The sequence below is a fragment of the Manis pentadactyla genome, chromosome 1 (assembly GCF_030020395.1).
Source record: "Manis pentadactyla isolate mManPen7 chromosome 1, mManPen7.hap1, whole genome shotgun sequence".
NCBI lineage: Eukaryota > Metazoa > Chordata > Mammalia > Pholidota > Manidae > Manis > Manis pentadactyla.
Genome location: NC_080019.1, coordinates 235,013,285 through 235,040,932, shown reverse-complemented (window position 1 = coordinate 235,040,932; position 27,648 = coordinate 235,013,285). Strand labels below are relative to the sequence as shown.

Sequence of the window (27,648 nt, the reverse complement as noted above, 5' to 3'; positions counted from 1 at the left end):
CTGGGTGCTGAGCAAGAGGACCATATGGAGGGAATAATAAGACAATTAACTTTCCATTAAAGAATAATATATGTGGGTTTTTAGGGAGGCGAGCTGCAGCAATCCCTACCCAGTGGCGTATTTCACACCGTGCCCCCACTACCCCGCCCCGATTCACCCCACATCCTGAGACGATGCCAGAAGAGGAGGGCCCCGTGGGCGGGTGGGGCCGCATGGGAGCAGGCACGGAGCCCAGGACTGTGGTTCTGAGGCTCCTCCCAGGCACCACCCCTCCACTGGCTCTGGGCACATCAGCCGGGACGGTGTGAGCGGGCCCATCGGGGAGGAGCTGCAGGCCTGTCCGCCAGGGTGCATGCAAGGCACAGGGCTCGACAGCGGGACCAACTGTGGGCTGGGGGTCTCGACTGCCTGAGCTCCCCTTGCTGGCCCTGGAGGCTTCTGTGCCCTGGCACCTTCCCAGCCTGGCTTCCTTCCTCCTCTTTTGCCTAGCAGCCCTGGGGTCCTGTGTACCCCTGTGCCCTCGGACCCTGCTATCCCACCCAGGATGCCCAAATGGGGCCCAACCGTGGCCAGCACCCTCAAGCCAGTGTGCGAGTGTGCATGGCTTCAGCAGAGGTGGGGCAGCGAGACACCTGTCTCAAAGGCACGAGGGAGGGGCCGTCCCCACCTCCCCGAGCCCTCAGGAAAGGGGCCCTCCATGTGGTCAGACCCTGGTCCTTGCCAGGAGCCAGCTCCAGATGTGGCACTTTGCAAATACCAACCACACATTCCCAGGGAACACCGAGCAGACCAGGTGCGGGGATGGCCAGGGGCAGATGGGCAGGGACTATGGTGCCGCGCCTGATTCAGAAAAGCCACCCCTGGCTACGCACAGATGCAAGGACACAGAGAAGCCATGGGCCTGAATCACCATGACTGTCCAGGGAAGCAGTGGGGAGGGCAGTGGGGGGCTGGGGGCAGGGGCCTCTGAGCCCTGGGGTCCTGCTCTCTGGAGACCGGCTCAGCAGGGCAGGGGAGGGGCGGCCCCAGGGTGGCTCCTCCAGGCAGGCCCCGGTCCTGCACCTCTGCCTTGATCCCTCTGCCCAGACACACCAGGGCTGGCCATCCGGGCTCCGGGATGGGACTGGCCGGTGGAGAGAGCTGGCTGGGTCCCTGGTCGCCTTCTGTATGACAGGACCGCAGGAGCAGCCGGCAGCACGCAGCGGCGAGGGCCATCGTGAAGGCCACTGTGAAGGCCATCGAGGCGCTAGGCCGTTTCCGCCCTGACCTGTGGGAGGCGCGGACACCGATGCGGCCTGAGAGGGGCTCCCGCAGGTCCAGACCCAGCTCCAGCCTTCCCGGACACGCCACCCCAGGTCTCTGCCCCCCTGGCACGGGGTCTTCTCACATCCTTCTTTGGAGACAGACCCTCCGAGGAGGGCTCCCACCCAGGTCAGGGCCCGTCTCAGGCTGGCCCGCCGACGGCCCCTCCTGTGCCTGACTGTGACCCTCCTGCCCCGGGGTCTGTAGGTCTAGACTCCTTCCCCTCCTCCCTGGACCCCCCAGTCAGGGCGGCAGGACCCCAGCAGTCCCTGTAAGAGTGACCTGGGCTTCAGAGCGGGGAGACTGGCGGCTCCGCATCCTCCCCAGCACCCCCAAGCACTTGATGAATTATTCATCCTCATCAGCTTCATTATGTAAATGAGTGCCAAGCCCAGGCATATGCTCTGTGCTCTCCCCCCAGGATGGGGACAATATGGTGCTGTGGGTGGAGAGGCAGGCTGCGTAGGGTCCACACTTCTGTGGCCTGTTCATGGCAGGAGCAGGCCAGGGCTGGGGGACGGTGGGGCTGAGGTGCCCAGGGGGCAGGGCTCGGGGGCATCTGGGTGTTGGCACACCCCCCGCCTAGGTGTCCCATGATTCCTGACCTGTAAACGGACTGCAGCCGTGCCCCACGGGGTTGTGGTGAGGCCCGAAGGAAGTGCCAAGACAAGGAACACGCCCCCAAAGGCTACCGTGGGCACTGTCTGAACTCTCACAGCTGCCAGCTCCTGTGGTGCCCGGCTCCGGGGGTGGGGCATCCTGAGGACTCGGGCAGGAGGAGCGGCAGCCTTGGGAGGGAGGAAAGTGAGGGGCCTGGGTGCCAGGGTCAGCCCAGCTGCAAGGAGAATCAGCTCGGGGAGGCCTGGGGCGGGGCGGCCCCCATGGGGACCGAGGCTGCCAGCTTGGCAGGGCTGGTGCCAGAGTCAGTGGGAGCTCCTGCAGCCGGGCACGGGCTGGGCACAGGCCCCTCGTGTGCGCCTGAAGGAGGGCCAGGTGGCTCAGCCAGGGTCCGTGTGGGCTGCGGGGTGGGGCGCCGACTGCCTGGGCCCCCTGCTTCCTCAGGGCTGTCCTGTGCCTCCCGGGCTCTTTGCCTACTCCCCTACCACCCACCTCACCAGTGCCCTGTGCCAAGAAGCAGCCCCAGAGCTGGCAGTGAGGAGTAGAAAGCTGAGGGAGCAGCTGAGAAAAACTGGAGCAGGACAGAGCTGCTGGTGGGGGATGCCAGGAGGAGCCGGGCATGCCAGGTCAGCACCTCTCTGCCCGCCTGCCAGGCGGCCAAGCCACACCACACACGGACCCCGCTCCAGCCAGCTCCCCGCTGCCCCTCACTCCTTCTGCCCATCTGTCCAGGAGGGCACAGCCAGAGGAGGCAGCGCCCTGGAGCCGGAGCCGGAGCGCAGAGCCCAAGGCCCAAGCCCAGCCCTGCTTGAGCCGCCATATCGCCTTGGCAGGTGAGGGTGCGGAAAGACGTGGCCACTGATCGAAATGTCCAGAATTACTCAACTCCCATCAGAAGGAAGGGGAAACACATCCAAGCAGGGGAAGTGGCCACACTGGTTTCTAGAAAAGGAGGCGTCTCTGTGCCAGCTGGTCCACTGCCACTTGCACCCCTTCAGCCTCCAGCCAGGCATCCCACCCACACCCTGAACCAAGAGTGAGGGTCAGAGAGGGAGGACTGAGGACTTGCCCAGGAGCCCCCGGGGGCATGCTGAGCCGGGCTTCCGTCCCCAGCCCCCTCCATCCGGGAAGCTGGTGGGTCAGCCAGCGCCCAGTCCCAGGCACGGAATGTGTACGTCCCTTTCTCAGCAAACCCTCAGGGTCTGAGTTGCCCGTGACTGTAAAGTAAACAATGTCCTGGAGCCGAGGATTCAAAGCATGGCAGGTTCTCGACTAGAGGTGCGTGGTCAACTCCTCTGGGGTACAGCTTCTGTCCTGATCCAACACTTGTAAAGGCACAGGCCACACATTGCAGGGAGCTATCATTTCTTCATCAACCCGCAGGGCCATGCTCAGCAGCGTCTGCTTAGCACCCGGTGAGCACTGCATGTTGTTTCCGAGCATAACTGAATTCTGTTCCGGAGCAGCCTTCTCTGGAAAGCTCTGCCAGCCTCGGTGTGGCTGAGTCACTGAGTTCACAGAAGGGGGTGGATGGGGGTCACTGCCATCCAAGCCCAGCCACCAGGGAAGGGAGGTTCGGAGAGACTGGGCCCCAGGGAAGACACCAAGCAAGCTGGCGGCTCAGACCTGCAGGCCTAGACTCCACTTCCGGGCCTGTTACCACCCTGTCAGCCCCCATCAGTCCCACCCTGTGCCAGAGGTCCCACATGCACGGCCAATGTCTCACCTCACTGCCACCCATTTCCTGGGCACCCGCTGTAAGCCAAGCATGGGAAGGATGGACGACAACACCCCTGGCAGCTGCCCCAGTCACGCCTGCTGCCCCAGCCCTGACTGAGGGAGCAGCAGGCACCCGGAGGCACCCCTTCGCCAAGCCCTGGGCCTGGACTCTCAGCTGAACCACGGTGGCAATTGCAATTCCCCGCCGTTCCTGGGACAGCCACCGGCAGAGGATCGCCGTCAGCCCCTGCCCAGTTCCGGTCGCCCGTCCTGGCCCACATGCCTGCAGCGAGTACCAGGAGTCCCACCCAACCACTTCAAGGGCTCAGCATTTCCACAGCAGGAGTGACGGTGCGGGAGCCTGACAGGGACAGTCTGCAGCCCTCCGGGTGACAGATGCATCACTATTTCAAACATTAACATAATCTCCCAGGATGACTACGGTCGCTCTTGCCCAATCAATCACCCTCCCGCCTTGATCCCTCACTCGCCAAGCCCAGGGTTAACTGTCCCGCTGAGCAGGTGGTGCTGCTCTGTGGGCTGGTTTGGCCCGGCCAGCCCACCCACTGAGGGCTGTCCCGCCTTCCATGCACCCCTGCCCCACGGCCCCTCCGGGGCCTGGGCTCCCACCCAACACAGACCTCACCCCCTGCAAACCTGGAGAGCCTGACACCTTGACAGAGCCGGCCAGGTGCCGCCTCCAACGACCCCTCGGGAGGGCGGGCCAGGCTCCGAGGTGTTGCTGCTCTCCGGCTATTTCCCCACCTTCCCCACACCTGCCCCACGGACCTCACAAGGCCAGGCTTTCCTCTCTCCTTATTTCTGAAACCCTCTTCCCGTTCCCACCCCAAGACAGTCCCTGAAGGGAAGGAAGCAAGGGCTGCAGGCTTACCTCACGGAGCTGCTGGACGCCCCCAAAGATGCGCATCACGCCGTCCACCTCCTGCTCCAGGCGCCGGGCCCAGTGCTGCATCCTGCATGACGAGAAGAGGTGTCAGGACGGCGTCCGCAGCCCGCTCCAGGCTGGGCCTAGGGCACCCGGCAGCTGCCCCCACAATCCAGTTCTCCCCGGAGGAGAAAGGCAGCCCTTGTCAAGACTGGCCCACTGGCCTGGCCTGCCGCCCTGCTGGACGGCGGGGGCAGCGGGTGGTAGTTTCAATGCCCGAGGGCCCAGCAGCCCCCAGAAGCCCGCAGGCAGACAGACGGCTTCCCACCGCGGAGAGCCGGCTCTTGGTGCTGCTGCTCTGAACATAGGACTCGACACCAGGAGGAATGGGCAGGGGTAGCCGGGGCAGCTCCTGTCCCCAAGGCTGGTGGGGCCTGCAGAAGCGCGGAACACGAGCAGCTGCTGCCATCACTGCGTGAGGGGGCAGGTCCGGCCCCTCGGGGCCTCATCTGAGAAGTGCATGGGGAGCGCCCCGGCTCACACGCCCTCGCTGTCCAGGGTCAGCAAATGCACAATTCCAAGCTCATCACTGGGCACCTCACTGCACTGCCCACCCGCAGGTCCGGTTCAGACCATCCTGCCCCTCTGGACACCTGGCAAGCCCTGAGACCTTCCCCAGGCCACCAGCCTGAACAGAGCTGTTCACAGTGCTGCCCCGAGCTTGTTCTGACCCATCCACATCTCTGTTTCCCTGTCCAGAACGTGGGGACACTCGGAGGCCTTGCAGGGTATGCAGTGGGAACAGGTGGGTCAAGGGTGCTGCCCAGGGACCCTGGTGAGTGGACATCATGGCCCGGTGGTCACAGGGCCCGTATTCTCAGCCACACCCATGAACAGGGACTGATCTGGGGAGTGGCCCGGCCCCTGCTCTGACCTGTGACCCCCTCCAGGTGTGCCAGAGCAGGTAAGCAAAATCACACTGGTCCTTGCCAGGGGCCAGGCAGTGCACCTCTCCACGTGCCCACAGCGTGTTCTGCCATGACCAGTGCATCCGGAAAGGCATCTCAGCTGCCCTCCCACCAGCCGCAAAGCAAGGGCTCCCTGGGAGTGTACAGGAGAATTTCCACAAAGATTTAAATAAGCCAGCAGTAGAGGAGAGCCCACAGGCAGAGCAGGAGCAGGCTGATGCCAGCCCCAGCCTCAGAGGGCACAGCGTCTGGGGCATTGCACCCGGCCCCAGCACCTGCCTGGACCTGCGCCCTCCCTTGCCTGGCCTGGCCACTTGGGGCCAGGACTCTTCTAGCACCTGGGTCAGAAGGGCTCAAGTCCCTACCCCGGCCCCTGCCCCATATCCGTCTCCAAGCCTGTGCCTGGGGAGCTGGGCCCGTGCCATTGTGTGTGCCCAGGTCGGTTGGCATGGGAACTCAGAGCAGGAGGCGGGCTGCTCACTAATTGCGATTTGCCAAGCTGAATGTCAGGACCGTGATGGGAAAAAAGCTCAGCATCAAAAGAAAGAGGTATTAGTTTCGGCGTGTTGCGGGCTGAGCCACAGCCTGAAGCCCTCCGCCGCCCACTGCAGGGAAAAAGCTGACTCCAAGCGCAGGTGGAGGCCAGGCTGTGAAGGGCAATCAGGCCTCAGCCACCAGCCAGGGGAGGGCAGAGCCCAGCGGAGAATGGAGAGCCTGCTTGGCCCCCGGCCCCCGTCTACCAGGTGCGGATGGCTTGGCCCTGGCTGCTGACAGACAGTGGGGCAGGTGGCTGTTCTGCGCTCCTGGGATGGAGCCCAGGGAGCGAATGCCGAGAATGCCGAGACGGGCTTCCACACAGTTCTGTGTCCAGCTAGGCATATGAATGAGCGAGGCCAAGGAGCTGATCTCCAAGGGGAACCGTGAGCTCTGCCCTGGCCCTGACCCCAGCCACTCACTGGCTGAGAATGCCAATTGTGATTCTTCCTGGGGCTAATATGCTCAGAGGCACCCCCTTTACACAGCGCACATCACCTACTCTCGCTTCAGTCCTCACAAAGAAGTACGTTATCACCCCCAGTTTACAGATGAGGAAACCGAGACACAGGGCCTTTAAGTGACCTGCCCAAGGTTGCCCACCCCGGAAGCGGTGAACCCGAAGTTGATGCAGTCAGTGCCATCCCCTGGGAGCTTGAAATTGGCCAGAGTGAGAATATTTACACTGTGGACATCAATCAGCATATGCTACAAATCACACTTTTTTCCCCAAGAAAGCAAACTGCAAACATTTACCAGCACACCACGGATTCCACCCAGGGTGATAGGTCTCGGTTCTGGGATTTCACAGATAAGTGGAAGAAAATTAATTGGGAGAGCAGACACAGATGCCAAGTTTTGATTTTGCTGAGACAACATATTATTATTATTATTATTATCACCATCATTTCATCTAAAAAGGCTATTTCACCGGGAAGGCAGTATAGCACAGAGAAGACAAAGTAGTGACTCTATAGCATCTTACCACGCTGATGGGCAGTGACGGTAATGGGGTGTGGGGGGGGACTTGATAATGGGGGGAATCTAGTAACCACAAGGTTGCTCATGTGATTGTGTATTAATAAAATAAAAAATAAAAAGGCTATTTCAATAGTAAAAAAACTTTGGGAGAACAAAATCTCAGGATAAAGTCCAATTTTTCCCAAGACATTCTCCCCCACTCCCAGCCCAGGCTGAACAGCTGCAGACTCTGCTATGGCTACAGGGACTGGCCCACCCGTGTCACGTCAGGACACACACACACCCTGCGGGGCCCAGGGGGCTCCCGCCCTTGGTCGGAGTCCTGACCTGCCTAATGGCCAGACCCCATGCCCCACGGCACTGCTCACAAGCACAACACTGGGAAAGGCATGTTCCTCTGAGCATTGGCTCACACCAAGCCCAATTAGGAAGGCAATGCCTGTGTCCAACAGTCAAAAAGAGCATGATAGATACGGCATTTCATCATCGCAGAGATGTGACTCTGCGGGCTCCAGGGTCTGGCTGGTGTGCCGGGCTGGCTCTGGGGGGTGACACATGGGACCACGGAGGCCAGGAGCCGACTACATCTGCAGGGGTCCTGCCCTGGACCCACCAAGCCAAGACGAGCCTTCCACTCCAGCAGAAGGGCACACTAGGCCTTGGGGGACACATCAGGATCCATGGTCCCATTTGGTCGAAGGCAAACTGACCAAATCCTGCCTGGGCTCCCATCAGCCTGGGCCCCAAGTGCCTGGCTCTGCCCAGGCCCCCTGGTCAGACAGTGTCGCCAAGGGGTCACCCTCCCCACCTGCTGGCTCCCCACATCCCTGTGATTTTCCATGCTCTTCACTGAGATGACACTGCTTATCTCCAAGTGCCTCTAAGTGCCAAATTAGCAAGACAGTGAGGAGAGAGTGGCTGCGAGGAGGCACGTGCTGCCAGGGGCTGCAGCCAGCGGGCAGGAGGACTGGAGCGGGCTGGGGACAGAGCCTCGCATCACCATGGCCTCCAACGCACCCGAACCTGGGGAGGCGCAGGCACTGTGCCCTCATTTCACAAACCAGGAAACTGAGGCCCTGGCAAGGATGGGGTGGGGCTGTGCGCTCAGAGAAGCCAGACCTGGTCCACCAGCCCTGACGCCAGGGAAGCGCAGCCGCTGGGGAGGCCCGGGGCTGGCTGCCCTGCCTGCTGTGTGACCTCGCAGTCTGGCCCCTCCGATCCTCAGCCTTCCCATCTGTAAACGGGTAACAATGACTCCCTGAGTAGCTTTAATGGCCAATCCTCACAGCGACCTTGATGGGAAGAATTACGGAGCAGTCCCAAGGCCCAGTGCCCAGGAGATCTCCTGAACGCCCCCACCCTTGGGGAGAGGGTACTGAGGGAGGGAAAGGGGGCCTCTCATGGTTCCCTCAACCCCCTGCTCCCAGGCTGAGAGGGGCCGGGGGCGGGCACAGGGCAAAGACGCGTGTGTCCCACGATGGGCAGGCTGAGGGCGGCCTGGCAGGAGGATTTGGTCCCCAGGGCACAGTTCAGAGCGAAGAGGAGCACGCAGGGGAAGCAGGGCTGTCACCATCAGGCAAGCGAGCAAAGCCAGTCTCGGTGGGGTGAGGGGCTGGGGCTGAGGACCCCTTTTATCAGACAGAACCACCGAGACCCCTGCTAGAAGGCCGGGGAGGCCCTGGGTCTGACCTACAGAGCATTCAGGTGGGGGCCCCCACCCAGGGGCAGGAGGGGGAGGTGGGAGGGCCAGCGGGTGGAGAGGGAGAGGGGAGGGGAAGGAGCCCGTGAGCGGCAGTGGCATAGATTAAACTGTTGCCAGTTGTTAATTTTATATGTGAAGCTGTTGATCAGAATGTGATTTAATTGTACAGTATAATCCAGGCTTTTGGAATAAATTATGCAGAAAACTCATCTATAATTAAACAAATCAAAAAACCAGAGACAGGTGACACTGCAGGCTCACCCTCAGAGGGCATGGGTGGGTGTGGGCAGCTGGACCCCGCGGAGCGTCCGGGAAGGGTGGGGAGGGCTGGTTCCCTAGCAGCGCAGCCCGGAAGGCCCAGCAGGCCAAGGCTGGAGGGGCGAGGGCCTCGGACGCCAGCCTCTGCCTCAGGAAGGCCTTCAAAGCACGCCCACGGAGGCGTGTGCCATCCGAGCCTTGATGCCGGCCGCCTCCACCAGGCAGCCTGTCCAGACAACTCTGGATCCACTGGGGGCCTTCGAGCAGCCTAGAGCCCCCTTCAGCTGGGCAGGGCAGCACGGTGGCGGGACGCTGGGGGTAGACTGCAGTGGGCGGCTGGGCCGGGGAGGGGCGGGGGGCCCATGGCGGAGGCCCCTTGCTGCCCAGCGCCTGCGAACCGAGCTCGGCAGTGGTGGGGCCCGCGGGTCTCCTGCTTCTCCCGTGACAGGCCGGCCAATTCTCCCCGCTCTGGGAGGCAACAATTTAAAATAAAGTGCTACTTAATTATTCTGATTATACTTCGGCTGGCCTGCCACCTCCCACTGGAAGGCAGTCTTCTGAAGGGGAACAAAGGCCCGGCAGGAGGTGGGGGAGGCGCTGGGGCCCAAGAGAGCCCTGCTGGAGGGCCTCCGGTCAGGCTGCTCCTGCCCCCCGGGGAAGATCACCAAGGCGGTGGCAGGCAAGCGGCCACTCCCCAGTTCCAGCCCGGAGAGAGAGCCCTCCCCCAACAGCCACCACAGCCCAGAGGGCAGCTGTGGCCCAGCAGATGCAGCACTGTGGCTGCCCCGCACCCGGGCCACAGCCTTGCTACCAGAGGCGAAAGCTCAAGGCTGCACCCGGGATCCAGGCATCACCAGAGCCCCTCCCCCCGGGAGTCCCCCCTGGCCACTCGGGGAAGGTCCCTCTCTACCTAGACTGGGAGCCCAGATGCAGCCGTCTCCTCCAAGCCCTGGACCAGACATGCCCTCCGGGCCTCACAGTTCCCATCTGGAAAATGCAAATAAAGCTTACACCTCGGAGGAGGCAGGTGGGAGGCACTGCCCAGGGGAAGCTCTCCCCACACAGCCTCAGAGACCCTGGCACAGGGGAGGCCCCTCGGGAAGGGAAGGGCCCCCCGGGAGCAGAGCACCCTTCCTGCTTGTCCCTCAGGAGTGACGACTCCTGGTTCTGGGCATCTCTCAGGCTCCAAGCCCAGGACGGCCCCCAACCCCACCTGATCAGAGGCTCCCAAGGACATCAGGCTGGCAGAGGGAAGAGGCCTAACCAAGGTCACTGACTCTTGAGGGCCAGCAGGGCATGGCCACACCTGGCCCTGGAGGTCAGAGAGCCTGGGGCCGTGGAGGCCAGGGAGCACCAGGCCGGGTGACCGGGAGCATCAGCTGACTGTGATTCGGCCACAGGGGCCCCTGGTGGGAGCAATATGTGCCCGGGGAGGGCAGCCCCCGCCAGCACCCCATCGCACACAGGAAGGGCAAGGGGAGCCCGCTCGCCACACACGACCCTCAGACCTCGGGAGCTCCAGTTCGTCCAGGTCCATCAGCCTTGACGGTGTGTGTCTCAGGGCCCTGCGAATACGGCTCCTTAATGGGGTCACTAACTGTGGGGGCTGTCCCCCACTTTCTTTGCCAGGGAAAGTGCTTTTCCTTCTAGGTGGCTCTTGGCCGGGCAGCAGCAAGCCTGGCCACCCCCGCCCCCCAGACTAACAGCTGGGGTGCCAGCACCAGCCCGGCATCTACTCCCAACAGCCCAGCGGTGGAGAGGACCGAGGGAGGCCTGACCCGGAACCAGGGGGCAGCATCTCCAGGTGGGCTGGCCCAGCACCCTGCAGGCCCAGCCAGGGTGGGGAGTGCCCAGGCTCACAGCACTCTGCCCAGTCTCTATCCGTGCAGGATGGAGGGTCCAGGGGGTGCCAGCAGTCAGGGAGGACCGCCTGGAGGAGGCAAGGCCCAGCCAGGGAAGCCGCTGCGGGGAGGAGGGTGCCCAGCAGCAGCTAGGACAGCAGGGAAGACCCCAGCGCCTGACTTCGGGTCACCCAGGTTAGCTCTGTGTGGCCTTGGGCACATCCTTCCACCTCTCCAGGCCTCAGGGAACTTGTCCTGCCAATGAGCTGAGCAGGGCAAGGGTCTGTCACAGCCCCTCAGCAGGACCCTGCTCACCAAGCCTGGTCTGGGGTTTCCCAGCGGCAGTGAGAAGCCCCTGAGGGGGGTGGCCAGCCCCCGAGGAGAGGGTGGCGGGCACACCAAGGGGCAGAGGCACAGGCAGTGTGCACGGGGGGTCGCTGCTCTGTGGCAGAGGTGGGGACCAGGGCCCCCCGGCCAGGCTGCGGGGCTCGGCCGGGTGGGGGTCTGGGTGGGGAGAGGCAGTCTCTCCTCCAGCCCTGCCATGTGCCAGGCCCCGCTCTGTGGCCCACACCCAGCTCTGATTTGCCCTCTCCAGGCCGCAGTTCCCCTCTTTGCCCAGGCAGGTGTGGCTTGAGGCCTCCACAGCCTATCTGAGGGCCCAGTTCCCAAGGGGTCCACCTGGGGCTCTCTGCCTGGGCCTGCACCTGTCCACGGGCATCACAGCTGTGATAGGCCGAAGCCCTCCCTGCAGCACCCGAATGCATTTTCCAACGGAGCGGCATGCCCAGCGTCACCTAGCGATGGAGCTTGTCAGGACGGCACCCGCTCTCAGGGTGCAGTCTAAATGCCCAGTGGCTGGCGTGGCATGGCCACTGGATGCCCAACGGGCCAGGCCTCTCAAACTGACGGTCCAAAGCCGAGACCCTGGCGTCCCTCTGGGTCCTCACTGCTCCCGCCCCAACCCGCCACCCCCCTGCCTGGCTGATCCTCTGCTCAGGCCCAGAGACCCAGAACCTGGTCTCATGCCCACACCCCACCTGTCAGCACATCCTGTTGGAAGCACCTTCTCCCTGTGCCCGAATGTGCCTGCTGCCTGCCACCTCCATCACCTCTCCAGGACAAGTGCAGGGGCCGGTTCACAGGTCCTCAGCCTCTGCCCTCCCTCCCAGCTTCCTGCTCGGCGCCCCCAACAAGGCCAGTGGTCCCGTGAGCACCACGCTGCGGCCCAGAGCCCCAGAAGCAAGGTGGGGTCCGCCCAGAGCCGCGCCCCCAAGGCCTCCTGACCTTGCTCCTCAGAAGGCCCGGCCTCCGCCCTGCAGTGAGGGCACTCCTGCCCCCTCACAGGCCAGCACGTGTCCCCTCTCGGTCCAGGCCGGCCCTCCTTGGCGTCCGCGGGGCCCTCCCTCACTGCCTCCTGTCTCTGCACGAGTCCACCGTGCCCCCCATGTTAAACGGAACCCCCAAGCAGCCTCTGATCTGCACCTGGGGTTATGGTTTCAGCTAGTATTCCACCAGACCTCACCCCGGCTGTGAGGCTGGAAGAGCTGCCCCGGGCTGAGCGGATGGCCCTCCCAGGGTGGGCGTCCTCCGCACGTCCCTGCCCCGGCCCCAGCTAGGAGGCCACAGGAGCGGGCAGAGGGCTGGACGTGCAGCAGCCGCCGGGCCGGCCCAGCAGGCCCTCCCACCCCGGCTCCTCTCTATATGAATTATTAAAGCTCATTTATGATGGGCCTGCCCAGGCCTGTGGCTTCCGTGCATAATTCATGGCTCTCCCAGAAGGGCCTGGTGCTGGAGCAGCCGCTTCTTCCAGGAAGCAAGAAGGGGGTGTGGGGAGGGAGTGGCCCAGACCCAGAGCTGGGCTGCCCTCCCCGTCCACATCGCCGGGTCCCCGTCTTGGGCACCAGCACCTCTACCCGCCCAGCCCGTGGTGCCTTCTCCATACACCTGGCTCTGTTCCCGGGACTGGGGCCCATGGCTCCCCGCAGGCTCACCCACTCTCCTCTCTGCACCTCAGTTTCCCATCTGCAGGCAGATGGAGTTTGCAAACTGCAGCGGCAGACGGATGGCCACCTGGTTCTCCTGGTGGCGGAGGCTCATGGGTCCCCAAGGCGCCAACACACCGGGGTCACTGCGAGCTTCCCAGCAGTCTAGAGCTGGGCAGGAACGAGCAAGAGGAACCGGCCGAGGCCTCCCCAGAGCAGAGCAAAGGGTCCAGGCTAGGGACACAGGGCATCTGCCAGCCACTCTTCCCCAGGCCCGGGGCCAACAGCCCTGCTCACTGACACAGGCCGTGTGCATCCTGGGGTCCGCGGTGCCTCCTGCCTCCAGCACACTCCCCAGTAGTCGGGCACAGTGGGAGTGCGGCCCTGCCCAGGCCCATTTAGCAAACTGAGTTTCAGCAAGGCTGGCTGTCCGGATGCGGACCTACTGCTGCAGCCCCCGTGGGCCCAGCCAGGTGCCGCGATGGGGGGCCAGGCCCACGAGCTCAGGAGGTGCATGGTGGGGTTGAGGCACCTCTGGCGGCCCCCAGGTGAGGCAGGAGGAGACGCAGGGGCCCCAGCCGCCTGCTCCCTCCATACAGGTAGCTGAAGCCTGACAAAGGTGGCAAGATAGGCTCTGTCCTCGTGCCACCTAAGAGTCTGGTCACATTCTGTGAATCACACGTCCTTGTCTCCCCCTGCACATCCTCCCCACCCCCAGCATGAGTCAAATCCTCGCAGAGCCACAAATAGCCGTTTGCCATGTGCATCCTCGACACGGCCTCCTGCCTTGAGGAGAACAGAGACCCCCTGCCTCAGGGTCCTCTGCTCCTCTTCAGGGCAGACGTCCCCCACGGAAGCTGGCAGGTGCCCAAGGATACCCCTGTATGGAGGAGAGGCGGAGCAAAGGCCAGAACTCTGCCCATCAGGGCCAGCTTTGTCCTCTGGCCTTGACGCCCCTCTACCTGGCCGAGTCACCTCCTGCAGAATTCTTCCTGAATATCCCCCCTTAAAAACCCACAGTCCGCACCCCACTTTATGGACACTTGTCTTAGGTTGGGGCCGCAGCCTGTTCCCATCACTGACCTCCCTGCAGAGCGCGGCTTAAAGCCCGGCAAAGAGGAATCTTCCGGAAGCACTGCGGACATTTGCTGACATGCTCTCCTCCGCGGTCCTGTGCCCCCCTGCCCTCCCCTCTCTGCGGTGGGAGCGGCAGGAGGGCAGGGCCGGGAAAGGGCCTCCAACTTCAGCAGGTAGCAGAGCGTCAAGGAAAGAGGCGAGGAATCATGGGTGGAGACTGACCTGGGGGTCAGCACGCACCCAAGGGCACACAGCTGTTCTATGCTGAGCGGGAACTGGGAACTGGAGCCCAGGCCCTGCCCCCAGGCCAGCAGGCCTCCCTAATCCCCAGGCAGATTCCAATGGCCAAGATGCAAAACAGAAAGAGTGCACGTAAGGGCCGCCCCTCACTAGTGACCCTTTCTGACTTTGAGGAGGGCCCCCCTATCAGGGTCCCCCACCTCCCCAAAGCAAGCCGGTTGGAAGCCCTCCCTTATGCCCACCAGAGCGGTAGGAATGTGGTCTGGGCCTGAGCTCCGTCAAACCCCCCGGGAGCCTGGACCAGGTAGGGGAGGACGCCCACCTCCTCCGGGATCCGCTTCTCACCAGCCTGGCTTCTCAGGGCCTGACAAGCTGCCGTGACGCCGGCGGGGCGTGCCACCTGCCTTGCCACGGGCCGTTGGTTACCTTCAGGTGCCGCGCTGAATCCTTTAGCCACGCAAATCCCCTCTGCAGACTGTCTGACACCCACAGCGGCAGCGAGGAGGATGGAGACTCAGATGCTACCCCAGCGGCCCCACTGCCTTCTGAGCAGCCCCAGAGAGGCGCCAGGCCAAGAGGAGCCGCTGCACCTGGTGAGCCCACGCTGTCCGCACGGCTGGCTGGAGGGGCAGCAGCTCAGCCAAACCCAGCAGTGCTTACTGCGGACAAAATACGCTGCTGGCATTTTCCACCTGCTGCACATTCCCTATTAGCTCACACACTCCCCATCCATTCATTCATTCACTCATTCATTCATTCAGAGCCAGGCTGCAGGCTGGACACTGTGAAGGCCTACAGTGTGAGCCGGGCAGGGGCAGGCCTGCCCTCGGAGCCTAGAGTTCAAGCTCAGCAGATGTCTGATCTGACCCAGACCCCGTGAGTGGAGGGAAGAGCCTCGGGGGTGGAACGCATACTGGCTCGGGGAAGGTGGCTCCGCAGGGCGGTCCAGACAGTGAGCTCTGCACGGTGTTGCCCCGCTAATACACGGACTGACCACAGGCCCTAAGGCAGACTGCTCTCCCACACAGAGGCTGCAGGATTCCAACCTCAAGTACGTGGTGAGCCCGCTCATGGTGGTGGGAGGTGGGCTCCGGGCAGTGGGGAGATGAGGAGGTCTGGCGCATCAGCGAATGGGAAAGCAAGGGCTCAAAGCGCAGCTCTCTGGCCCTCCCAAGTCCCCTGCACCACTCAGTATAATGGCCCAAGACTCACTACTTCGATGGCCCTGCCTGACCTGGCCCCCGGCCCTCCCTGCCTACCCTCCCTTCCCCTCCTGCTCCAACCACATCCCACCCCAGGGCCTTTGCATGGGCTGCTCCTCTGCTTGGACTCCTGCCCTCCCCTCCTCCCAGTCTTTGCTCAGATGTCTCCTCTTCAGTGAGGCCTACTGTGGCCCCCACCCCCATTAAACTCTAACTCCCCCAGTTCACCCTGTTCCTCCTCCATGGCACCTACCACTTGTCAACAACAGTATGTCCCCACCCCACCCCACCGACTGCTGCCTGCCTGTGTCCTGCCAAGGCCTGGGCACGGATGCTCATGAGTGCTGGAGTTGGGTGACCAGCAGGTTGTGTCGAGGGCCAGGAGGAATGAGTGTGCCCACAGCAGGGAAGCAGGGGGCAGGCGGGAGCCGCGGACTGCCCCAGGGTTCTGCAGGCAGAGCCTGTGGCCATGCCCGACACCCAAGGATGGCCCACCCCAGCCCTGAGTCAGTCAGCACCGACCCACGGGCCAGCCCCACCATGGCTTCTGACCATGTCCCACGTGTGAGAAGGGGACAGGCTGCCTCTCCCCATTTCTCAGATGAGAAAAGCAAGGCTCAGAGCAGCTGCCCATCAACTCTGTACATTTATTTAATAGAAGGTTAGGGACTGCTTGCCTCGCCTGGAGAGGCACTGAACACACGGCCCCAACCCCCCAGAGCTCCCCCTCCAGGGAGAGGTGCCAGGGCTGCATGTGCGGGGGGCACCCTGGAAGGTGGGCCCTCCGAGGGTGGGTTGGGGGACAGTCAGGGAGGTGCTCAGTGTCCCAAGAACTGATTCCATTCCTTCATTCGCTCCCTCCACAGGCACTGATCCTTAATGGGTGCCTGTCCCAATGAGGCCTGGTGCACAGAGGCCTGGGGCACCCCAACAGCCCTCCCTGTACTCAGTAACGTGAGGCCTCCGTGCGGGGGTGGGGCCTGCGGTAGCAGGGAGCAGAGAGGCTGGGGATGGTATTATGCACCCAGCTGGCTGGGGGCTCCAGCAGGAAGACCCTCTGCGACCACACCAGCCAGGGGTGCCCAGCAGATGCAAGGCACTCACCACCTTCCTGGTATTTTCAGACACAGATGTTGTCACTAAAACACCATCTCCTGAGTATAGGGCCTGGCACACAGCAAGTCCTCAGAAAACGTCTGAATGACTGCTCCATCCTCACAACTACAAAAATAGGAAATATGATCCCATTTTAAAGGTTAGGAAACTGAGGCACAAATGGCCCAAACAAGGTCACATATGGGGCCCTCTTTATGACTCCCAGCTCCTCCCCTCCTCAACCTCTGCCCCCTGGGCCGGGCTTTCCAGCAAACAGCAGACAGATGCAGCAAGGCTGACAGAAGCCCTGGCTCTGGGTCCCTCTGCACAGCCCCAGGAAGTCCCCACCCCTCTCCATTTTAGAGTAATGGCCGCCACACGCCAGCAGTCTGGAAATCGCCTGTGAAATATATTTCCCCTGGCGCTGGCTTGGGAACCACGTCAATCACCCATCTTAATGGCCTCCGGTATTGCTCCCTGCCTGCTCCCGCCCCAGCTGCTCTGTGCCAGGGACTCAGGGCCACGGGGCGCCAGGCAGGCAAGGCCCAGTCATGAGCTGTGGGCAGCCCAAGGCAGCCCAGGTGTTAGGAGGGGTGCAGGGGCCTCAGGGAGCACGTCAGCAGGAGAGCGCTGGGGCTGGGCTGGAGCCTCAGGAACTGGAGCAACACGGGGGAGCCTCTCCTCTGGGCCACCCCTCCCTCTGGTCCTTGCCCCCATCAGCAGCCTCCCTTCTGAGGAGGTGGGTCCAGGTGCCTCACAGCCTGACTGCTCAGCAAACATGCACTGAGCGTCTGAGGTGTGCTAGCCTGGAGCGGCACCCAAGGCCAGGTGGCCCTCACCCCGGGCCCTCCAGGCACACAGCCTCAGAGGGCAGGCGGCAGAGCCTACAGGGGGACAGAACTGCAGGAGCCCGCAGACAGCCTGGGAAGAGCCCAGGCAGGCACAAGGGACAGGCCCTCAGAAGTCAGCCGGACCACAAGAGAGCCGGGCTGGGGGGGCTGGCAACACCCTTTGCAGCCCACCCAACCTCTGGGTTTTCCTCCATGTGCAGGGCACAGTAGGCACTTGTTGGGTCTCCATGGAAGGAGTGGGTGCCAGGTCCCGAAGTCAGAGATCCCCTCCTGTGCCCACCCTGTGCCCATGAGAAGCACTCCCCTTGCCTTTGATCTGCATAGCACCAGCTCACAGGACAGGACGAGGGTGACGGCCACACAGATGGGGCAGAGGGGGAGCATCATCGTTAGCTGCAGAAGGATCCAGGACTCTGGAGTGTCCTGGGAATGACGAGGACCCTGGGGCTCAGAGGAGGGCAGGAAGCTTGCCTCCCAAGCTGGACAGGGGCCCTCTAAGTCCCCTGGACCTTGTCACAGCCATCAGGGCAGCCGACCATTGTCACCCTGCCCTCTCTGGAGTGAGGAGACCCACCCTACGGCTGCCCTACTGCCCTAGGATGAGAATGAAGTCCCTCCCCCCGGGGCCATGCCTTGGGTCACTTCCTTATCCATCAAGGCCTCGGCGTGCTGCTCCAGGGAAGCAGGATGCCCCTGCAGGCCACCGCTCTGTCCACCCGCGCCCTTGAGGGCTGGGGCAGAGGAGAAGGCCAGTGGCCCCTGTGACACACGCTTCAAGGACCTCAGTCTGAGGAGGGGCTGCCCCCGCAGAGGCACGGTGGGATGGCAGAGGGCGGGCGTGTGGGGGCCCCGAGGGTGCTGAGGTCTGGGGCTGCCTGGAGGCGGTGGGTGGGAGCTCAGCCCCGAGCACTGGGGTGCGGATCTGCCGCCTCTCACCACCTGTGTGATTTCAGCACCACACAGCCCCGCTGATCCTCGATTTTTCTCGTCTGTGAAACAGGAATAAAAATGGATGGATCTCACTGGATCCACTAACCGCAGCCAGGGCCCAGCTCCCAGGGCCTGAGGGGGTGGCTGGAAATCACTTCCCTTACATGTTTCCCCGACCACAGACAGCCTCCACCCCTCTCCCCTCCAACCTTCCTCCGCAGCCTCTTGTCTGACCCTGCAGCAGACGCTCCTCCCTGTCATCCATCACCCCCTCCTTCCTTCGAACTAAGCCCAAGTCCCAGGGAATCTCTCCCACCTCCAGCCTCAAGGTGACCCCATCCTCAGCTCAAGGGTAAATCCTGATTAGCCTGAGCCAATCACAGTACACCGTCCCGATTGCCCATGATTGGCTTAGAATGGACATGTGACCCAGTGTGAGCCAATAAGGTGTGAGGGGAAGTTGGCTAGGGGCTTCTGGTGGTTTCCTAGATTCTTAAGAGGAACCTAGAGGAAACATCCCCCCCTTTACTCCCAATGTCTGGTACACGAGATGCCTGGAGCTGTGGCAGCCATCTCGTTGCCATGAGGGAAATCAGCCAAGGACAGGCAGCCACACTAAAAGTGAGGCCAGCCAGGCAGAGTGCAGGTGAAAACTAGGTCTCCAACAACAGCCTCCCTTCACGCAGCTCCGGGCTCCCTGTCAGAGGATAAAGGGCCTAACCCACTGAGAAAAATCCTCACGCTGTGGTTGCCAAGGTGCCCACAGAAGCAGCCTCTCCTCCTTGCAGTCAAATACATTCCTTGGACTCAGCTTTCAAGGGGATAGTAGTCGGCTCAAACCCTGCTCCTGGAAGGCCCCTGCAAACCGGGCACAGGGCAGGGGAGCGGCACAGGGCTGCAGGACAGGCCCACAGGGTAAGTAGCCAGAGGAGGGCACTGGTTGGAAAGGCTCCTTGCCCCAGGACTCAGGCTTAGCGGGCAGCCTGGTAGGTGGATGCAGTAAGCAAAGGGCAGAAGATGGCCGAGGCCGGAGCTCCTGCCAGGACCTGCAAGTGACTTGGCCTGGTTGGAGCCTGCATGTTTCACAGGGCTAGTGGCCAGAGACCAGAGGCAGCCCAGGCAGGGCCTTGAATGCTGGGCTGAGAAGCGGGGCTCTGCCCACAGCAGGTGTCTGGAGTGCCAAGTTACACTAACCCTGGGCGGGAGACACTGCCACATGGCTGGGGGTCCAGAACGGAAGGGAAGGCACCCATGTCCTCGCCAGGCCCAGCCCCCCGCAGGTCCCAGGCGACACACCCATCCACGGAGCCTCAGCACAGGCCTGTCCCTCCAGCTTCCTCTCTCTCCTGGGTGAAGACGGGGCAGAGCTGAGCTGGCCTGTTTTCTTGTTTGTTTGTTAGAATGGGTGACACCAGGCCTGACCTTCAAGGCTTCAAGCGCATCTCCGGCGGAGCCTGTGGGAGCAGAACACGGGCTGCGGCGGGAAGCTACCAAGGCTCAAATGCCACGTCAGGCTGCAAGCACAGCAGCGTGGGCCTCTGACGTCTTAGGAACACGCCAGCCGGTTCACGCCCTCCTGGTGACAAAGCTGTCCTTGCCGAGGGGGCCCTGGAAGCCTCACAGAGTCCAAAACGGCGGGGAGCATGGAGGGTGGAAGGTGGGACCCCCCCGACCTTGGCCTGCGGGGTTTGCCAATGGAGGCCTCAAACTGCTCCAGCACCCCACATAGGGGATGTTTTCAAGAGAACTAGTTGCATGTCACAGGGTAGGGACGGCTGAGGGGGGTCACCCGTCTAAGTAGCCTTTGTTGAACGCTGGAGTTGGCACCCTGGCGGCAGAAACACGGCTGCAGACTCCCCTCCCCACCTCAGACATCAGCTTCCCACATGTCCAGGAGAGGAATCTGGGCCCCAGGGCTTCCGTGGCTGGGATGTGTCCTTCCCAATCGGGGAAGCACACAAGGCTCAGATGGTCTGCCGGAGCCCCCCTGCCCCACAGGAGACCCCATTGGCCCTACAGTCTCCCAGCCCTCCTCAGCTGCCTCTGCCTTTTGCAGAAGCGCCCTCCTGAAATGCCGAGGGTCGGGGCTGTCCCAGCGCTGATGACACACAGGCCCCGAGCACAGGGAAAGCAAACTTAGAGCTCTCGGACCGCGGGACCCTCCGACAGCCCCAGGGGCAGGCACCAGCACAGGGCCCGCAGGCAGCCTTGTTGATACAGACCCCCGAGACAAAACTTCATCCCGGAAAGGAAGAGGCTTCTCTGGAGGCGCCCCAAACACAGAAAAATGAGAATATCACCAAGCCCCACATGGTGCAGGCAGCTGACCGAACGAATGTCTTACCAGGAGCAAGAACCCCAAACCTACAGCAGCCGCTCCAAGGGAAGCCAGTCTCCCTCCTTTCGGCGTGCAAATGAGAAGCACCTACTCGGAGGGAAGACTGCCAGTCCGAGGCCACACAGCCAGGGTCTCTGCTCTGCCTGAGCCTGGACCTCCAAGCCACCTCCAGATTCCCCACCAGGGAAGGGCTGTTTGCAAAGATGCTTCACTTCACTAAGGACTCATCCAGCTTCTCTGAGTCCCAAGCCTTCCGGCACATTAAATACCATTCAGTTTGCAAACATTTGAATTACAAGGACGCAGCCTCTGTGTGTTGCCTTTGCAGACTGTCATCAAGCCAGTTGGTAGACGATCAAACTTTTCAGCTCAGCCTTAACTCAGGCTGTTGCTGACATAAAAGTTTGCAAAACGCTAGTCCTAACAACCCGGCGGCTTTATTTCCCACCACCAGTGTTTGCCCGGCTGAGCCCTGGCATTAACATCAAGGGCAGGTGCAGAAGGTGGGCACTCGGAGTACATCCTGGGTGCAGAGATAAATCACGCATAGCTCGCATGTACTTGCACACACACACACCCCCATGCTCGCATTCATATGCACACACACGTGCACACACACACACACCTGTGTATACACACGTGTGCACTCACACGAGCATGCACACACATGAACACACCCAATACGTGCAGATGCTTCCACAAGCAAGCTTACATGTGCACAGGCCAAGGTGAGGGTCAGGCACAGGAGGAAAGACCCAGGAACCGCTAATGAGTCTCAGGCGCTGGGAGGGCCTGGCAGTGCAGTATGGGACAGGTGCCTGGCACTTGGAGGATAGGCCCCACTGGACTGAGAACCCTCCGACCCAGTCTGGGGCCACACACCCTTCTGTGCACTCCTTGGGGGCAGGCTCATCCCCCACGACTTTTCACAGCACAACCCTGGGCGGCAGCAGGATGGAGGGAACCCTGTGTCACAGATGAGGCCCCAGAACCCAGGGCGGCTGAGTCAGTCCCAAGGTCACCCAGCTGGGAAGTGCTGGGGCCCGGCCCCAGCGTGTGCAAGAAGGGGACTCAGTTCGAAAGGTCTGCCCAGCAGGGAAGGAAGGCACCGGGGTGGGAGCAGGGGACTGGGGCCTGTGGGGGCTGGGGCCTCTCATCTCCAAGGGGAGAGTGCTGGTCAGGGAGCAGGGAGCCTCCGGAAGACTCCCGTGCCCCTCCCTCCGCGCTAAACAATGAGGCTGATCAAAGTGGGTCAGTCTGAGAAGCAGCTTCGAGACCCCCAGGGTGGGGCCAGAGGCCGGCAGGGGTGGTCAGGCTCCCCACACCGGGGACGTGAGGCCCGCTGGGCTGGGGGCCAGGCCTGTCCCCGCAGCTAGAGCAGAGAGCGGAGGTGAGCAGGAAGACCCTGGACCTGTCTCCTCAGGGCACCGGGAGCCAGAGGCAGAAGGCCCTGAAGAGAGGGAGCCAGGCCGGGGCGGGGGGCTTGGCCAAGGTCACCACCAGGAAGCCACGTGGCTGAGAGGACTGGACTGCCTTTGACAGAGGCCCCCTGGACCAGCCCGACCCAAGGTGGGGACCCTCAAGTCCCCCAGGTGACAATTCCCTCCACCTAATCCCAGCTTGCCGGGGGCTCCTGCTCTGCAAGGCCCCAGCCCCCACAGGCTCGCTCACCAGCACTGCAGGGGCCAGGGCCCCGGGCCAGACCATGCCAGGAAGGGGCAGGGGTAGGTGGCCCAGGAGCAGGGCCAGGCCCAGGCCCCCAACCCAGTGGCCCAGGTCCTGACACGTGAGGTCTGGCTCAGACTGGCTGGGCCTGTGTGATAGCGCCCTGGACACCTCTGTAGCTCCTGGAGTGCCCTGTGGGACCTGGCCGGCCCCCAGGTGGCTCAGTCGTGTGGTCACCTGCACTGCCACCCCGCTAGCCACAGGCCCTCGGGAGGCTCTTCAGCTCACACAGGACAAGAAAGGAAGGGAAGGGAAAAAGGGAAAACCACACACACACCTCCCGCTGGGGATACGGATATTGATCCTGTAGCTTCTTGTTTAGACAGTAGGCACCAGAAACAAACCAACCTGACGTGGAGAGCAGCTCCCCAGCGGGCTGGGGTGATGCGGCAAAGGGGAGGCCCACACCCTGCCTTCAGGGCCCCCTCCCCAGGCCTGAGGCTCGGGCCCACTCACCGAAAGACACGGGTCACTGGTCCCAGGCAGGAAGGGGGCAGGGGAGGGGAGGGGAGGGGAGTGCTGCAGGGCAAGGAGAAGAGACCACCCCCACCCACAGACAGCTCTACTCCTGGGCAGGGTGGTGCCCCAGGCCTGCCCGCTTTGATGCCCAACCCTCCAGCTGCCCAGGCCCCGCCTGTCCAGGCAGCGCGAAAACCCAAGTGCCTGTGAAGAGCAGATATCTGAGGTCCCCTCGGGCCTGACCAAGCTGCCAAAGGGTGAGAGCACCACCACCCCGGGACCTTCCTCCGCAGAATCATGCTGGACTCTGCAGGGGGAGGCATCTCACGATGGAGTCCCTCCTGCCCATCCCTCATGCCAGGCAGGCCCGGCCCAGGACTCATAGCCTCAGCCAAGGGAAGAGCTCGGGCAGGGGGCTCCATGATCACGCATGGAGGTGGGCACGGGGGCTAGGAGTGCTGGGGCTGGCAGGGCCACCACGGACCAAGGAAGGCCCCCTAAGCTGCCTGAGGCCCAGAAGAGCGCAGGGGACAGAGCAGGAACAGTCACAGCTGAGGGGCGCAGGCCTCCTTATTTTCCTCCAGAGACCTAGGTTTTGGGCCTCCACCTGCAGCTCTCTGGGCCCTCTACACAGCTGTGCCCAGCCCCCTGGCAGGGCAGCTATGCGTCTGACAGAGGGGTCCTCTCCCAGCTCAGCCTCCAGCTGTTGTGGGGCTCTGGGTGGGACCCTTCCTCTTTCTGAATCCCAGTGTGCCCCCCTGTGGGGTGGGCATGGCTGTGGGTTCTGAGGTCAAGGCAGTAATGTGGGTAAGGTCCTGGCCTGTGCATAGTGAGAGGAAACCGTGTCGGGCTGGTGACGTCCCCCACTGCAGCCAAGCAGGGCTTCAGGGAGTGGGCAAGAGAGGCGGCCCGGCGTCTGTCCTCAAAGGGCTCATGTCCTGTGTGGGTGGGCATGCTCTGAGCCAGTGACACGACCCAGAGGGCTCTGGAAGGTGTGCGACCTTGAAGGAGGGATCTAACCCCTACAAAAAGCATGCAGGGATGAGGGCACAGCACGAGCCAAGCAGAGAGACAGAAGGGCACCCAGCCCACGGGAGCCACGGGGGTAGACTGGTGGGGGTCAGCGGGCTGCCACAACCAGGCCTAGTGCTGGCACTGCCCGGGGCTGCTGTGGAGCACCCTGAGGAGCTCTCCCTGCCTGCCCGAGGCCGCGCCCTCTCCCATTAGCTCTCGCCACCAGCCCCTCCAGCAAGGCCCCAGACTGCCTCCTCCCAGGAGCTGGCAGAGGGGAGGAGGAGGGGCAGCGTGCAGAAGCGTGCCCGCCTCTCCCTGGGGACGCCAGCGTGACTGGGAATCCAGAGTCAGACCCTCCGCAGGCTGAGCTGGAAACAAGCTCCTCCTTTTTCAGGATTAGCCCGACACAGCCGGCCAGGAGGAGGCGCCCATACAGGTGGAGCGAAGAGGGGACGGCGGCCAAGGTCCCCTCAGAGTCCTCCAGCCCAGGAGGGATGTGAGCGCCTGGCGGCTCCGCATGCCAGCGGTGGAGGCAGCCTCGCTCTCCCTCCTGCAGAAGCTGCGACAGGCTGTCGGGGACAGGGGGACCCAGATGTGTGATGTCGCCCCCCTCTAACAGGGAGGTGAAGGCGCGGGCTCAGAGGCCCAGACAGACGCACTTCACCCACCATTAACCACAGCCAGACTGACGCATGCCGTCGTGGGCACTCAGGAAAAGGAGCACGGCCTCTGGCGGTCGTTAATCTGCTGGGAGGGTCCACACCCCTCGGGGCCCCTCTGCCTCCACCCCTCCGGTGGGAGGGCGGCACTGGCCAGCACCATCCCTGGGGCACAGTGGGGCTGGGAGGGAGCAGCCAGTGGGCAGGGCCCCACAGAGCAGGGTGCTGGGAACAGGGGTAGGGGTTCAATGAAATGACAGAGGAGGCGGGCAGGGCCCGGTGGGCACAGACACAGGCAAGGAAGTGGGGTGGGGGAGAAGAGAGACCCAAGAAAGAGAGCAGGGGAAGGGCAGGAAAGCACACTGGGGATGCGGGGGCTGCCCCTCAGCCAGCAGCAGCCACAGCCAGGCCACGGCCATGGCTGGGGTGGGCATGACTGGGAACAGGAGGAAGCGGGTGGAAGGCAGAGTGTGTGCTCGACTCACCCCAGCCACACGCATGCACTTGCACACAGGGGGCTCCTCACCCTGACCCAGGTCTGATGGGGCAGTGAGAGAGCCCCCCCCAAGCCAAATCCCTGCCCTCCCTCCGGCGGTAACTCCTTTGCACCCCTGGACCCAGTGGCAGCGTCGGTCCACTTGCCGGGTGGGCAGGGAGCCTTACTGACCGCAAAAATAACAGCCACCAGACCCCAAACCCACACCTGCTTGAAACGCAGCTGCTCTGAGACCTGAGCCCACCGCATGGCCAGACTCCAGCGAGGAAGTGACCCCCGTGTGGGCTGTCTCCACTGAGGGGTGGCCACCCCAGGGCCTGGACTCTGAGGGTCCCACTTCCCACCTCAGAAAACCACCTGTATCAATGCCTCAGCCCAGCCAACCCAGGAGAGTTCTGGGAAGCCAGCGGCCGCGCAGCCTCCAACAGCTGCCTCGGCCTTTCATGTCAGTTCAGCACAAGCCCCAGCTCCAACGGGCATGGTCGTGCGGGGCGAACCTCACGCGATCCCTCCCCTCCTCCCTCCAAGGATCCACGGGGCGTCTGCGTCTGCGGGACCAGGGCAGCTGAAGGGCGCTGGCTGTCACGGGAAACCGCGTGTGTCGTCGCACCGTCAGTCACCTCCCCCCGGACCCTGGGCACTGTGCAGCCCCCACCTCACCCCCATCCCATTCTCTATTTACGGCTTGTCAGACGCGTCCCAAACCCTCCCATTAGCTCCGACAATGTGGACAGGAGACGAGCATCCAGCCGGCTATATGCCACTGCCACCAGCCCACCTCACCGTGCTGGCCAGGGTCTCCCACTGTCCCTCCGAGGGAGACCCTTGCAGGCCCAGCAGCCACCTGACCGGCTGCAGGGGAGAGGGAGCGAGGTGGGCAGAGGTGACAGAGGCATCTACTTAAACCTTCACTCAAGGAGCTGTGATACAGTTAGGGAAAAATCACTGAGCTTGGCTTTAAGGAAAAAAAGAACAACAAAAAATAATGCTTGTGCTCTTTTTAAATGCTGTGGCTTGAGTCCCTTTTCATCACAGCAAATTAAAGACAATAACACAGCCACAAGCCCTGAACTTCCACCATTCCTTTCTCCCTGCACCCCCCACCCACCACACACACACAAGAAAAATCCAGACGGTTGACAGAGGACACGTCCGTGCAGCACCTGTAATTTGCCAACTGATCGCTCGCCTGAGCAAAGCCGGGCTGTGAGAGCAGAGGGATGACGAGACAGAGTCAGGGCACAGCCGCTCCGAGTTTTTCTGTCATCCAGGAGAACCTACGGCCTGGAGTCGGCGGGTTTTGAAGCAGAACTAGGGGCTCCTACCCTTGGGCAGAACTGGCCCAATGACGCAGAGTCGGCCTCTCCCCTTCCCCACGGCGAGACCCTTCCCCTTGTCCACTAGCAGCCCACTGCTATTTCCCAAACCCCAGGTCTGGCCACTGGTGAAGGAGTCCAGGGATAGACGGCTCCTCAGACCCTGAGAACAGACAGCAAGGGGGTCACCATGCCCTAAAGCCCCAGGGGCAAGGGTGTCTGGGCACTGACATTGGGCTGGGGCATGGTGCCCATAGGGACAGCTGCTCTCCTGAGGGCTACAGCCCTGAACACCCAATCCCAGCCCCAGGCACACGGGCCAAGCTCACCCAGAGGAGGATGCCCAAGTCTGTGGGCTCTTGGGGCAGGAGACGGGGCTCGGAAGGGCCAGGGAACCAGCAGAAGCTGGCAGGGCCAGAAGAGGCTATTACCCTGTGGGCAGCGACAGTGCAGGGGTCCTCCTGGCCATTTACCCTCTGCCCCCGCCCAGCACCTTCGGCTCCTAGCTGTGCTCTCGGGAGGACCCGCCCCCAGTGGAGGGGGCCACGAACACGGCGCTCCGACCCTTCTGTGGCACCGGCCACAGCAAGATGCTTACATCCTCTGCAGCCCGCCCTCCCCCGCCAAGGAGAAGGCCAGTGAAGGCAGGTGCGGAGGTGCCCCATCCCCGCCCGAGAGCGCCAGGTTCCCGCTGGGGGAGGACCGGGGGGGGCAGGCGCAGCTTCCCCTGCGCCGGGGGTCGCGCAGCCCCGGCGCCCAGCTCCCGGGACAGCGGCAGGGGAGCCAGCGGAGCTCGGGGGCTCGGGGCCGCGCTCTGCCCGGCCGGGGCGGGGGCGGGAGCGCCGCGGGGAAGTTTCGCGACGCAGCCAGACGCCCCGGGCGCGGCGTGCGGGCCGGGGCCGGGGTCCCGCGGCGCCGGCACTTACGTGTGCTGCTGGGGGAAGCTGTAGGCGGCGGCGCCGGGGGTGGCGACCAGCGGCAGCAGCAGCAGCAGCCGGGACACGAGCAGCAGCAGCGGGCGCGGGGCGGCGCGGCGGGGCCGGGGGAGCGCGGCCAGCGGGCCGGGCCGGGCGGCGCCGCAGGTCCGAGCCGGCAGCGCCATGTTTCCATGCACGGCGCGCGGCGGGAGGGCGCGGGCGGGGGCGCGGCGGCGCCTCGGCTGCTCCGCCGCCTCCTCAGAGCGGCCTCTTCGGGCGGCGCCGGGACCTCTCCGCCGCGCGGGCTGCGAGCGCTCTGCGCGCCCGGCCGGGACCGGCGCTCAAATAGCGGCCGCCGCCGACCTGCGGGCACCGCCTACTCGCGCGCCCGCAGCCGGGCCGGCCCGCCCCCGCGCGCCCCCGCCGCGGCCGCGCGCCCCGCGCCTGCCCCGCCGGCCCGCGCCGCCGAGCGAGCGGAGCCGGGTGCGGGCTCCCCGGTGCGCGCCCGGTGCCCACGCCTCCGACCCCGGGCGCCTCT

General features: G+C 63.4%; 2 protein-coding genes across 10 annotated transcripts in view; both read right to left on the bottom strand.

Moving 5' to 3' along the window:
• Window positions 1–27,454, bottom strand: part of CACNA2D2 (calcium voltage-gated channel auxiliary subunit alpha2delta 2) — a 117,324-nt gene extending 89,870 nt beyond the window's left edge. For 3 of the 9 annotated variants that reach the window (XM_057487117.1, XM_057487112.1, XM_057487115.1), the window contains exons 1-2: window positions 27,120–27,450; window positions 4,532–4,613 (exon numbers count right to left, since the gene is read on the bottom strand). In XM_057487117.1, coding sequence (XP_057343100.1) covers window positions 4,532–4,613; window positions 27,120–27,295 — 258 coding nt within the window. In that variant the 5' untranslated portion in view covers window positions 27,296–27,450. Of the gene's footprint in view, window positions 1–4,531; window positions 4,614–27,119 lie in introns of all 9 variants that reach the window. The other 6 variants (XM_057487109.1, XM_057487106.1, XM_057487093.1 and 3 more) reach the window with 5 other exon arrangements.
• C1H3orf18 (chromosome 1 C3orf18 homolog) overlaps window positions 1–27,648 on the bottom strand; it is a 90,901-nt gene that overhangs the window by 17,612 nt on the left and 45,641 nt on the right. The window lies entirely within an intron of this gene.